This window comes from Heterodontus francisci, chromosome 22 (assembly GCF_036365525.1).
Source record: "Heterodontus francisci isolate sHetFra1 chromosome 22, sHetFra1.hap1, whole genome shotgun sequence".
Taxonomy (NCBI): Eukaryota; Metazoa; Chordata; class Chondrichthyes; order Heterodontiformes; family Heterodontidae; genus Heterodontus; species Heterodontus francisci.
The window spans coordinates 62868858-62882076 of record NC_090392.1 but is presented as its reverse complement, the minus strand read 5'-3'; the positions used below and the strand labels follow the sequence as shown (position 1 = coordinate 62882076).

The following is a 13219-nucleotide window of genomic DNA, read 5'->3' as shown; positions in this document are numbered from 1 at the left end:
AATGTATCCTTCCTGAGATGTGATGCCCAGAACTAAACTAAGTGGGATCTAACCAGAGCTTTACATAATCAATATAACTTCCACCACTTTGTGTTTCAACCCCCTTGAAATAAAGGCCAACATTCCAATAGCCTTTTCAATTATTTCTTGTTCCTGCCTACTAGTTTTGAGATTTCTGTACTTGAACCCCTAAATCTCTCTGCTCCTTCACAGTTCCAAGCTTTTCACCGTTTAGAAAAAACTCTATCTTTTGGGTCTAAAGTAGATGGCAAAGACCAATGAAAGGATTTGTGGTAGTTGCAGGTTACTCACTTAGCTGTGTTTTTTTTTTGGTCCTCAAGATGTGGACAACACTGGAAAGATGTGTTTATTGCCCATCTCTAGTTGCCTTGAAATGGCAGTCGTGGGCATTCCAATCGAACTGCTGCAGTCCTGGTTGCGATGGTGCGTTAAGAAGGGAATTCCCAATGACAATAGATTAGCCATGTGTGTCCAAGTTAGGATACTGTGTGACTTGGAGGGGATGCTTTACAGATAGTATTCTTGTAATATACTAGAAATTGGAGCTAATTGGGTGCTTCACACCTTCTGAATATATCATATTTTTCCTGACCCCTTTTCATCCCACAGACACTACATGTTAGCTGGGAAAAATGAAAACATTTTAGAATTATGGGCTTGGGTTCATTGGAAGTGAGGTCAATTATTCAAATTCATACTGCCCAAGACCCTCAACAGACCCTTGTATTGCCCAAGACCCTCAACAGTTGCCAAGTGTGCCTTCCTTAGTGGCATGTCAAGGTTAAATCAAAACCAAATACTCAAGTTAAAAGAAAAATGTTGCAACACACCCAGGCCTTCACATACAATATCAGTTTAAACTTATGTAGGCAGAAGTTTATTTGATTACCAATGGGAACTGGGATTAGTAAATGTACAAATATTCTGTTCCCACATTGTTTGGAGTTTTACGGAGGTTTTTACCATCAGTTAAGGCAGCTTACATTGCATTCATATCTATATCATGCATATATATAAAATCAGTGTGCTACATATGCGATAGGCCATACTTCATCTTTAACAAATGCTACATGTGGTGAAACAAATCTTATGGACTGTACCATTTACTACATTATTTACCTACATAACTGACATCACTTCATAAGTAGTTCATTGGTTGTGAGGTGTCTCGAGAACATAACACTTAAATGAGACTTTTCCCTTTAACTAACCTATATACAAATATATACACATTAACAGCAGGAAAGTACAATGTAAGCCATTTGGGAGAACATTTTTACACATCAAACATGTCAGTCTGTAAACATCAATTCTATTTTAAAGGTTCTTTTTAAGATACTTTGGTTTGGGATAACCTAAAACTTGCTCATGTGGGCACAGGAACAAAAAGTCATTCATGGAAAAATGCAGAAATAATCTGATCACGCGCATTCACAAGGTGAAAAAGTAAAAAAAAAAAAGTTACCTTGTACTGTTAGATTAACAGAAACGTCACCCAAATATCCCTGTTCTTTATGTACTACTTCACAGCGATATACTGCAGTATCTTTACGAGTCACATTGCGTATAAATATAGATGACACCCCCCGGAGCTCTGCTCTATCAATCAAGTCTCCTAAAAACAGAATTTTAAAAAAAAATCTAACACATCTTCATATAATAAAGCCAGAACAAACCAAGGCACCTCAATGAATCATAATCAAAGACAAATACAAAGCCAAAACAGCAGATATTTGATGAGATGACTAAAAGTTTGGTCAAAGAAATGGATTTTAAAAGGAGGAGAAAGGTAGAAATATTTAGCGAAGGAATTCCAGAGTTTCTGGTGCACGGGCACCTAAGACAAGGCCAAAGGAGTATGAGATGCACAGGAGGTCAGAGTTGAGGAAGGCTGAATTCTCAAAGGGTTGCAAGACTGGGATAGGTTACAAAGTTCGAGAGGGGCAAGGCCATGAAGGAATCTGACCAAGATGATAAATGAGATGCTGGGGAGACCCGGAGTCAATGCAGGTCAACCAGCACAGGGCAACATTTTAAGTATGGTTTGGTATCAGCAAGGATATGGGCAGCAGAGTTTTGGGTGAGCTGAAATTAATGGAAGGGCAGCATGGCCAGTTGTGTACTGTAGTCGTCATGTCTGGAGGTGACAACAGTATGGATGAGCTGAATCAGGACAGGGGGTGGAGATAGGTGGTTATTGTGATAAAGGATATGGGACCATAAACTCAAAAGGCAAACAGGAGGCTGAAGTTGCAAACATTCTGGTTCAACGTGAGACAGTGATCAGGAACTGCAATGGAACTGGTGGTGAGAGCAGAGTTTATGGCAGGGGCTGAAGACAATGGGCTCGATTTTAACATCCACCCACCGCACCCCCCCAACCCAATATTGTAATCGGTGGCACAATGTAATGTTAAGGGCCACGCAGGGGGAGTCCTGTGCTGCCTGGTTGCAGCAACAAGGCAAGAGCTGACTGGCCAGTAGAGGTCCAGGTAGGTTTTAAAACTCTGTCTATTTTTGAACTTGTGGGCTAGGAAGAGCAGGAATGTTCCTCCTGGGCTGACCAAAAAATCTTTGGGCCTCCCCAACCCACAGCACTTCCCCGATCTTTGTAGAACCTCCAGCATCCGAACAACTTTCAATCAAGAGGAAACCCTGGCCTTCCACTCCCACCAATGCCAGGAAATCTTCTCCACCCATTGTTACAAGTCCCGACGGCAACATCCTGCCACCAGATTCCCACTCCCAATCAGGTAGTCAACCTCTTCCGGGTGCCAGATGGGACTCCACAAATATTTATTTAAACGAGGCCCTGTTAAAATTAGGAGGGCCTCCACTTCCCTGGGCTCTCACCACTCTCCACCCCACTCCCTGCCATAAAAATCGAGGCGCGTGCTTTTTTTTTTTTTTAAATTGAACTAAAGGGAGTTGCATTTAGGACTGGATGCCACAGAGGCAATGGAGGGAGATGGGGTAGTCTGAGAGAAGTGGAGGAATGGTAGATCTGGGTGTTAGCAACATACATGTGCAGCATAACCCCATATCTTCAGATGATGTTGCCAAAGGACAACATGCAGATATGGAACAAGAGGGTCAAGCATAAATTCTTAGGAGACTCCAGAGGTAAATGTGCAGGTGCAGGAAGAGAAATCATTGCTGGAAATGCTGTTGCTACAATTGGATAGGCAAGAGTGGAACCAAATGAGAGTTGTCCCATTGAACTGGGCAATGGAGGAAAAACATTGGAGACTGATGGTGTGGTCGACTGTGACATGTGCTGCAGAGAAGTAGAAAACAACTTGCACTTAGCCCTTTTAATGTAATAAAACATCCCAAAGAAACATTAAACAAAATTTAACATTAAGCCACAAAAGGAGATATTAGGACAAATAAAAGCAAAATACTACAGATGCTGGAAATCTGAAATAAAAACAAGAAATGCTGGAAATACTCAGCAGGTCTGGCAGCATCTGTGGAGAGAGTAGCAGAGTTAACATTTCAGGTCAGTGACCCTTCTTCAGAACCATTAGGACAGATGGCCAAAAGCTTGGTTAAGGCACGTTTTAAAGGAGCATCTTAAAAGCAGAGAGAGAGAGATGGAGAGCTTATGGGAGGGAATTCCAAAGCTTGGGGCCCAGACAGCTGAAGACAAGAAGGGGTGGAGCCCAGAGAACTCAGAAGGTTGTAGGGCCAGAGGAGATTACAGAGAAAGAGGGGAGAAGCCATGGGGGAATCTGAAAACAAGGATGAGAACTTTAAAAATTGTGGCATTGCCAGACCAGGAGCCAATGTAGTTCAACAAGCACAGGGGGAGATGAGTGAATGGAACTTGGTCTAAGTTCAGATCGGGACAGTAGAGTTTTGGATGAGCTCAAATTTATGGAGGATGGAAAACAGGAGAGTGGCCAGGAGTGTGTTACAATAGTCAAGTCTAGAGGTAACAAAGACATGGATGAGGGTTTCAGCAGATGAACTGAGGCAGAAGAGGCTCAGGCGATGTTAGCGATGTGGGAATAGGTGGTGTCGACGATGGCACGGATACCTGGTCAGAAGCTCATCTCAAGGTCAAATATAACACCAAGGCTGCAAATTGTCAGTTTCAGCCTCAAAAGTTGCAGGCAGAGGGATAGATAGAGTCAATGGCTAAGGGATCAAAGACAATAGTTTTAGCCTTCCCAAAATTTATTTGGAGGAAATTTCTGCTCATCCAGTACTGGATATCAGACAAGCAGTGAGACAAATCAGACAGTGGAGAGGTCAAGAGAGGTGGTGGTGAAGTAGAGCTAAGTGTACAGGTAGAACCCAACATTGTGTTTTCAATTCATGTCAGAGGGGCAGTATGTAGATGAGAAATAAGAGGGGACCAAGGACAGATCCTTCAGGGACTCCAGAGGTAAAGGTGCGGCAGCAGGAAGAGAAGTCACTGCAAGTGATTCTCTGATTATGACTGGACAGATAAGAATGGAAGCACGCATATGCAGTCCCACCTGGCTGGACGATGGAAGAGGATGGTGCAGTCAACCATATCAAAGGCTGCAGAAGGACAAGGAGGGATAGTTTACCAGTCAAATCACATAGGACGTCATTTGTGTCTTTGGCATGGCTGTTTCAGTACAGTGGCAAGGGTGGAAGTCTAATTAGAGGGATTCAAACGTGGAGTTGCAGAAAAGTGGGCATGGATTTGAGGGGCAACACCACATTCAAGGACTTAAGAAAGGGAGTTTGGAGAAAGGACAGTACTTTGCAAGGACAAAAGGGGTCAAAGGTGTTTTTTCAAATAGAAAAACAGGTGACGATGGTAGATCTGAAGGAGAGGGGGACAGTATCTAAAGAAAGGGAGCCATTAACAATATCAGCTAATATGGGGACAGAAAGGGAAGTTGGTCAGTTTGATGGGAATAGGATCAAGAGTGTAGGAAATGGGCCTCGTGGAGATGATGAACTTCAAGAAGCACTAGGGGAGGTAGAAGAGAAACTAGTGAAAAAGGTGAGTTCAAGACTAAGGCAGGGAGGAACCTTAGGGGAAGGAAGAGAAACAGTAGATACAGCTGAATGGATGGTCTTAATCTTATGTGAAGTCCCTGAGCTTCTCACTTTTTATTAGATCTGCGTGTGGAAGAGGCAGGGGAGAGGAGTTTAAGTAGACAGTCTGTAATGGGGAGAAGAAGCTGGTGGGAGGGTGGGGTGGGGGTGTTATTCTTTGTATTCCAGGAACAGTGAGCAGCTTTAGCAGGGGACAGGAGAATCCAATTGTGCATCTTTGATGTTCAAGTCTGCATCCGTTGGACTTAAAGGAGTGAAGATGAGGACCACATGGGGTTAATAACCAGGGTGAGAGAGTAATGGTTTTAATGAAGACAATGGCATCAAAAGGTTGAGGTGAGGGTGTCATTGAGCAGTTTGGTACCTGCAGCATTGCCATGATAAAGTGGAAGACCAAAGGCTAGAGAATTTGAAAATGCAGCTGTAAGTGACTTGGGGTAAGAAATTTGTTCCAGGGACAATCACAGAAGGAAGCGGGGTTGGAGGGTGAAAGGGGTGAGGGCGATACAAGGAAGCAATCAGAAATTATCTTAGCTGTGATTGACACGATCGGAGTAAAGAAGTCACATGAGATATCAAGGTCGATGGGTTGCTAAGGAATTTTGCATAGAGGGAGAGATTAAAGGAGGAGGTTAGGAGGGCAGTGAACTCAGAGGAGACAGACCATAATTTGAGATGAAGGTTGAAATCGGTGAACATGATGTAATACTTACATGGGCAGTAGAGAATACAGATGAGAGGTGGGGGGGGGGGGGGGCGGAGGAGGGGGTGGAGCAAGGTGAGATGCTCAAAGGAGAAGGTGCCAAAGGAGGAGGGGGGGAAGACATAGGCACGATTTGGTGAAAAGAACCACACTGCTACCATAGTGGAAGGTGTAACTAGGAGGGAAACTTAATTAAGGGAGAAGGTGTCATCGACTATCAGCCAGATTTTCACCAAGGCACAATGCAATCATCCACAATAAGCTCTGGATGGCAAGGGCCTGTTCACAAGTGAAGACATTCTGGAATGAGATGCAGAGAAGGACAGCAATAACCGATTTGTTAGCTGAGTCCGCAGATTCAGCATTGGGATGGGGGAGAGTTGGATCAGAAGGAGGTTGGAAAGATTAGTGCTGTTCACAGGGGACAGAAACAAGTGCCTCAATGTGCCCTTCAGAGGATGCCAAGACAGGCATAAAAGAGATGTAGGCTTACCCAAGGAGGAGTCAATCCTGGGACAACAACAGGAGAGTAGGAAAATCAAGGAGTACTGAAGGGTTAGGGAAGGGATTTGGGAGAGCAGAGTACTCGAGAAGGAAGAAATGAAAAGAGACATGATGACAAGAAAAAGGGGCTTATGAGTAAGTAAGTAAACAAAGGGGGAGACCAAAAAGAGTAGAGATGGGCTTGGGTCTGGAGCAACAGCCAAAGCATGCACCTGAATGAGCATGGGATCTCAAGTTACATAGCAAGATCAGGATAGATGTGGCCTGGTACTAAATGGATAAATGGGGAATAGAGGGGAGACAATAAGAGTTAAACTTAGACGTCCCATGTTGGGAAAAGTTGTTGTGAGTAGGATGGAGTCAGCTTGGAGGATTGATGAATGGATGTGGAAGTTCAGAGACAGATGTGAAAAGCGGCTGAGACCAGAAACTATTTGAAGAGTACAGTATCAAAGGATGCGCTGCTGGAAGTATTTCCATGGGAATGAAAAGCCAGGGGATATGGAGAATCGATCACAAGGGAGAAAAACAGTGAAGTTGGAGGTCACCATAATTTTCAGAGGTGGTGGAGAATGGCCATGGCCGAGAGTCAATTTCTGGACAGGCACCACACTGTAGCTAAAGCTAGAAAACAAAAAGGACCAGAACAGTTATAAGCTCAGCAGGTAATAGCAATGGGGATGGGCAGTTATCTTAAAATCTAAGCAACTGAATAGCAGATTAGAGACAGCTGAATCTTACAGTGTATGTAGTCCAGTGCATAAACATCCTGATATCTAGAGAGGTCCAGGAATTTGGAATCCAAAATTAAAAAAAATATCCATGCTCACTGATCAAAAAACAGCAGAGTTGGGGAATGGGCAGTGGGGCCAAGTACCTTTAAAAATTAGCTGTTAGCTTGTAGTTAGAGCTAAAATGCACCCAATATTAGAACCAGGGAATTTAAACTGTGGAAGGCGGCAGACTGGGGGGATAGGAATGGCCATAGATTGCACAATAAATGAGTCCCTAAAGAGATGCCAAGCCAGGAGCCATTTTGAACAGTCTTAACCAGAAAAATGAGGACAGATTGCCCATTGTCGTCAGAAAGGAATACATTTCTGACTTCCATTAGGACTGTTTCATTGGTGTAGAAATGACTGGGGTTGCAAACAGGGTGTTGCAGGAAAAGATGGGTATGGACTTGAGGTGACAACACATTCAAGGACTTTGAGGGGAAAAAGATAGTTTAAAAAAAAATCACCCAGTAAAAAGACAAAAATAAAATAATTTGGTTTATAGGCAGGTGAATTATGCAAGTTATTCACTCCAACTGGTTGGAGAATGGCCACCGTTCCTCGACAAGAGCCTAAATTTTGAAACCAGCATTTGAGTGGGAAATGTAAATATAATGCGACTACAATTTAGTACCGTTTTCAGTGAGCTCTATACTGGAACAGAGAGTTCAAGCCCTTGGTCTTGCTTCATGTTGCAATATAGTCTCAACCAATTCCAGCATATAACCAGAGATTGTATTGTAGCCAAATTACATCATCAACCTTGTGTCAAATGTATTGCATATTTATTAATACTTCTGCACCTCTGATTCTTGTAAAGATTAAGCTGTCAGCTTAATCACTGAGTGAATATACATTATTAGATTAGATTAGAGATACAGCACTGAAACAGGCCCTTCGGCCCGAGTCTGTGCCGAACATCAACCACCCATTTATACTAATCCTACACTAATCCCATATTCCTACCAAACATCCCCACCTGTTCCTATATTTCCCTACCACCTACCTATACTAGTGACAATTTATAACGGCCAATTTACCTATCAACCTGCAAGTCTTTTGGCTTGTGGGAGGAAACCGGAGCACCCGGAGAAAACCCACGCAGACACAGGGAGAACTTGCAAACTCCACACAGGCAGTACCAGGAATCGAACCCGGGTCCCTGGAGCTGTGAGGCTGCAGTGCTAACCACTGCGCCACTGCCTACTTGGTTACTGTAACATTGTAATATTCGATAAAATATAAACTGATTAAGTTTATGTCATTACATCAATTAACATTACGTCCATATTTATCAACTTCATAGAAGAAAACATGTGCTTATGAGAGATGTCAGGTAGAGAATATTTTTGAGAACCAGGCTGAATATAGAAGATTCAGAGGGGAAAAAGCAAATAAGAGAAGCAGAGAGAGAATGCGAACAGAGACTGGCAGCTAGCATAAAAGGGAATCCCAAAGTTTTCTATAAACATATAAGTATTAAAATTGTGGTAAAAGGAGGAGTGGGGCTGATTAGGGACCAACAAGGGGATTTGTGCATGGAGGCAGAGGGCATAGCTGAGGAATTAAATGGATACTTTGCATTGGTCATTACCAAGGAAGATGCAGCAACCCAGGAAATGGTGAAAGAGGAGTTAATTCAGACATTAGAAGGGTTTATAATTGACAAGGTGCTGGTGTTGGATAGGCTGTCAGTACTTAAAGTGGAAACGACACCAGGACCAGATGAGATGCAACCAAGGATACTGAGGGAAGTGAGAGTCGAAATTGCAGAGACACTTGCCACAATTTTTCAGTCTTCCTTAGACTTGGGGGTGGTGCCTGAGGACTGGAGAATTGCAAACGTTACATCCTTGTTCAAAAAAAAAAAAGGGTGTAAAGATAAGCAACTACAGGCCAGTCAATTTAACTTAGGTAGTAGAAAGATACATTCGGGACAAAATTGTCACATGGACAAATGCGGGTTAATTGAAGAAAGCCAGCATGGTGTCCTTAAGGGAAAATCATGTTTAACGAACTTGCTGGAGTTTTTTTGAAGAGGTAACAGAGAGGATTGATGACATGGACTTCCAAAAGGCGTTTCATACAGTGCCACACAACAGACTTGTGAGCAAATTTATAGCTCATGGAATAAATGGGACAGTAGCAACATGGATACAGAATTAGCTAAGTGACAGAAAACAAAGTAGTGGTTAATGGATGTTTTTCAGGCTGGAGGAAAGTTTGTAGTGGAGCTCCCCAGGGGTCAGTGTTGGGACCCTTGCTTTTCCTGATGTATATTAATGACCTTGACCTTTGTGTACAGGGCACAATTTCAAAGTTTGCAGATGATATAAAATTTGGAAGCATTGTGAACTGCGAGAATACTGTCGAACTCCAAAAGAACATAGACAAGTTGGTGGAATGGGCGGACAGATGGAAGATGAAGTTCAATACAGAGAAATGTAAAGTGATGCATTTTGGTAGGAAGAACACGGAGAGACAGTATAAAATAAAGGGTCAACTTTAAATGGGGTGGAGGAGCTGAGAGACCTGGGTATATATGTGCAAAAGTGATTGAAGGTGGCAGGACAGATTGAGAGAAAAGTTAATAAAGCATACAGTATCCTGAGCTTTATTAATAGGGACATAGAGCACAAGAGCAAGGAGGTTATGTTGAACTTATACAAGACACTAGTTCGGCCTCAGCTGGAGTATTGCGTCCGGTTCTGGGTGCCACACTTTAGGAAGGATGTGAAGGCGTTAGAGAGGTCACAGAAAGGTTCATGAGACTGATTCCAGGGATTATGAACTTCAGTTATGAAGATAGATTGGAGAAGTTGGGACGAGATTTGATCGAGGTATTCAAAATCATTAGGGGTCCGGACAGAGTAGATAGGGAGAACCTGTTCCCACTCGTGACAGGATCGAGAACAAGAGGGCACAGATTTAAAGTCATTGTTAAAAGAAGCAAAAGCGATAGGAGGAAAAAATTTTTCACGCAGCGAGTGGTGACAGTCTGGAATGCACTGCCTGACAGTGTGGTGGAGGCAGGTTCAATTGAAGCATGCAAAAGGGAATTAGACAGATATATGAAAAGGAAGAATGTGCAGGGTTACGGGGAGCAGCACTAGGTGAATTGCTCATTCTGAGAGCCAGTGCAGACACCATGGGCCGAATGGCCTTCTTCTGCACTATAAGAATTCTGTGATTCTATGATTCAGTTTGCAATAGGTGCTAATTTGGTATTCAATTTAGAAATTATTCCTTCTGTCCAAGTCCAAATCATTTATATAAATGGAAAAGTAATCCCAAAGATCATTGGGGGCACACTAGTACTTACATTCGACCGATCTAAAAAAATCCATTATCCCCTACTCCTCATTTTCAGTTTCATACCCATTGTTTTATTTATGCAGCTACATTCTAATACTGCACATCTTAATATTCATAATGTTTATAATGTGGCATCTCATCAATTGCTTTTTAAAATCTATATCTAACATTCCTATGTGTTGCATTCCTATCTATATACAGATTTCCTCAAAAAATTCCAATCAAATGGTCAAGAATAAGCTACTTTTAAAAGCCCATACTCATGTTCCTGATATACACATGCCCTTAAGTGCTCACTAATTTCATGCTGTATTACAACACCACAACTATGAACATTACCTGCCTTCCCTTTCTTGTACTGGGGTGGAATATTTGCCATCCTTTGCTCTACTCAATTCCAGTTTCCAAATATATTATGATGGAGGCGATTGTACTATTATCCTATTACAGCACATTCATAAGGCAAAAATACCAGTTATAGAAATGTTATATCTTTTGAAACCAAGACACTAACTGATCATCTCCTCCTCTAAGCTCATTTTACCTGTCTAACCTGCCCATGAAAAAAAGGACAAACTTATATGCTGTAAAAGGTTGGTTATGGGGCAGGATGTGCACTTGTTTCACTACTCAGATACACCTTCCCTACAAAAGAAAAATCAGGATTGCACATGCATATCTTATACCCATTGATCTAGAAATGATTATATAAAATCAGAACAGACCTCTAAGCTGGTTTTCAAAATATACTAAATCCGTGCCAGCATTGAATTTCTTCCATTCAATACGAAGCTTTTGTGGAGTGGAGGCGATAATGCAGGATAACAATATACCTGGAAGAAAATCACCTCAGAATTAGATTTTTTAAAAAGTTTTCTTTTAAATACAGAAAATTCATATGACTTCTTGAATGCGAACTTTTGTCTTCAAAAGGGAGAAGAATCTCAGCACTGAGGAATGGAATGCTTTCCTCCTTGTGCATCCAGTGTTTTCATCAACCACTTTAAATCAAGTACTGTGAGATCAGATGTTTTACTTTGCACCAATGTGCCCTAGCTCCAAATTAAGAATACTCCCGACTGCACCAATGTGACATTCTTCCAATTCCATCACAGGACATCGTAGACAATGTTCCCTCCAGGATAAGCAGCCATGCAGCAATCTAAAATGTACCGCGCAGTACACAAATAGGCTCCAGACAACCAACATTCCCTTTAAGATGTGCGCATTAACGACAAAGGAACTGTACAGTGCAACAAGCCAACAGTGCACAGCGAAGAGAAATTAGAGGGAATGATCGTGGGGCCTTAGTGAAATTGCTACTCGTACTAAATAGAGGCAGTCTTATGCCGTGAGCATGTTGATTAAAGGCAGCTCAAACTCATTTCACACAAGCCTCTTAGTCAACGGAGCAGAGACTTTTACCCTATCAAATGAACCTCAATCCCAGTTTTTTTTAAAAAAAGTGTCCAAGTCTTTGTACTATCCAGTATCTGCAATCAGAATACAAATTCTCATTTTAGCAGCAAGTGTTCTAAGGGATGACTGCTTTTTCTCCACTCATTTTTTTTTTAAAATGTAAAAATTCATAAAGATCAGAGAAGTACTGAGATTCAAAAAGCACAAAGCATTAAAGTACTTTTAGAAAATTAAGTACAGCTTTTCATGCTTGTCCCGGGCCAACTTTAAATAATGAAAATATTCACAGAAAAGAATTGTTACAGGAGAATGGTTCAATACACATCATTTGCCCAAAAATTCACATGCAAATATTTTCCTCAAGCTATCTGCAGGGTGGTGCACTTCATTTTTTTTGTTTCAATTCTTTTGTGGGATGTGAGCATCGCTGGCAAAGCCAGCATTTGTTGCCTATTCCTAATTGCCCTCGAGATGATGGTGAGCTGCCTTCTTCAACTGCTGCAGTCCATCTAGTGTAGGTACACCCACAGTGCTGTTTGGAAGAGAAAGGTCCAGGTTTTTGATCCAGCAACAGTGAAAGCATGACAATATAGTTCTAAGTCAGAATGGTGTGAGATTCGAAGGGGAACTTGCAGGTGGTGGTATTCCCCATGCATCTGCTGCCCTTGTTCTTCAAGGTGGTAGAGGTCACGGATTTGGAAGGTGCTGTCGAAGGAGGCTTGGCGAGTTGCTATAGTGCATCTTGTATATCATACGCACTGCTGCCACTGAGCACCTGTGGTGGAGAGAGTGAATGTTTCAGGTGGTGGATGGGGTGCCGATCAAGCAGGCTGCTTTGTCCTGAATGGTGTCAAGCTTCTTGAGTGTTGGTGGAGCTGCACCCGTCCAGGCAAGTGGAGAGTATTCCATCACACTCCTGACTTGCGCCTTGTAGATGGTGGACAAGCTTTGGGGAGTCAGGTGGTGTTACTCGCTGCACAATTCCCAGCCTCTGACCTGCTCATGTAACCACGGTATTTATATGGTTCAGTTCAATTTCTGGTCAATGGCAACGTCCAGGATGTCGATGGTAGGGGATTCAGCGATGGTAATGCTGTTGAATGTCAAGGGGAGATGGTTAGATTCTTTCTTGTTGGAGATGGTCATTTCCAGGCACTTGTGCGACGCGAATGTTACTTGCGACTTCTAAGCCCAAGCCTGAATGTTGTCCAGGTCTTACTGCATGTGGACACGGACTGCTTCAGTATCTGAGTCGTCGTGAATGGTACTGAACACTATGCAATCATCAGCGAGCATCTCCATTTCTGACTTAATGAGGAGGATGAAGCAGCTGAAGATGGCTGGGCCAGGTTTTTGAATGCTCTACACTGAATTTTCAGGTCTCATCTGTGAACATTTATTTGCTGGTACAACCAAACCGGGCAGACTGTAGGAGGAA

The 13219-nt window shown here is 42.5% G+C and overlaps 1 protein-coding gene across 2 annotated transcripts in view; it reads right to left on the bottom strand.

Annotated features, from left to right (window-relative positions):
- The window catches only part of jam3b (junctional adhesion molecule 3b), an 84983-nt gene that overhangs the window by 12506 nt on the left and 59258 nt on the right, over nt 1–13219 (bottom strand). For both annotated transcript variants that reach the window (XM_068053920.1, XM_068053921.1), the window contains 2 exons: nt 11088–11195; nt 1487–1636 (listed from right to left, as the gene is read on the bottom strand). In XM_068053920.1, coding sequence (XP_067910021.1) covers nt 1487–1636; nt 11088–11195 — 258 coding nt within the window. The remainder of the gene's footprint in view (nt 1–1486; nt 1637–11087; nt 11196–13219) is intronic.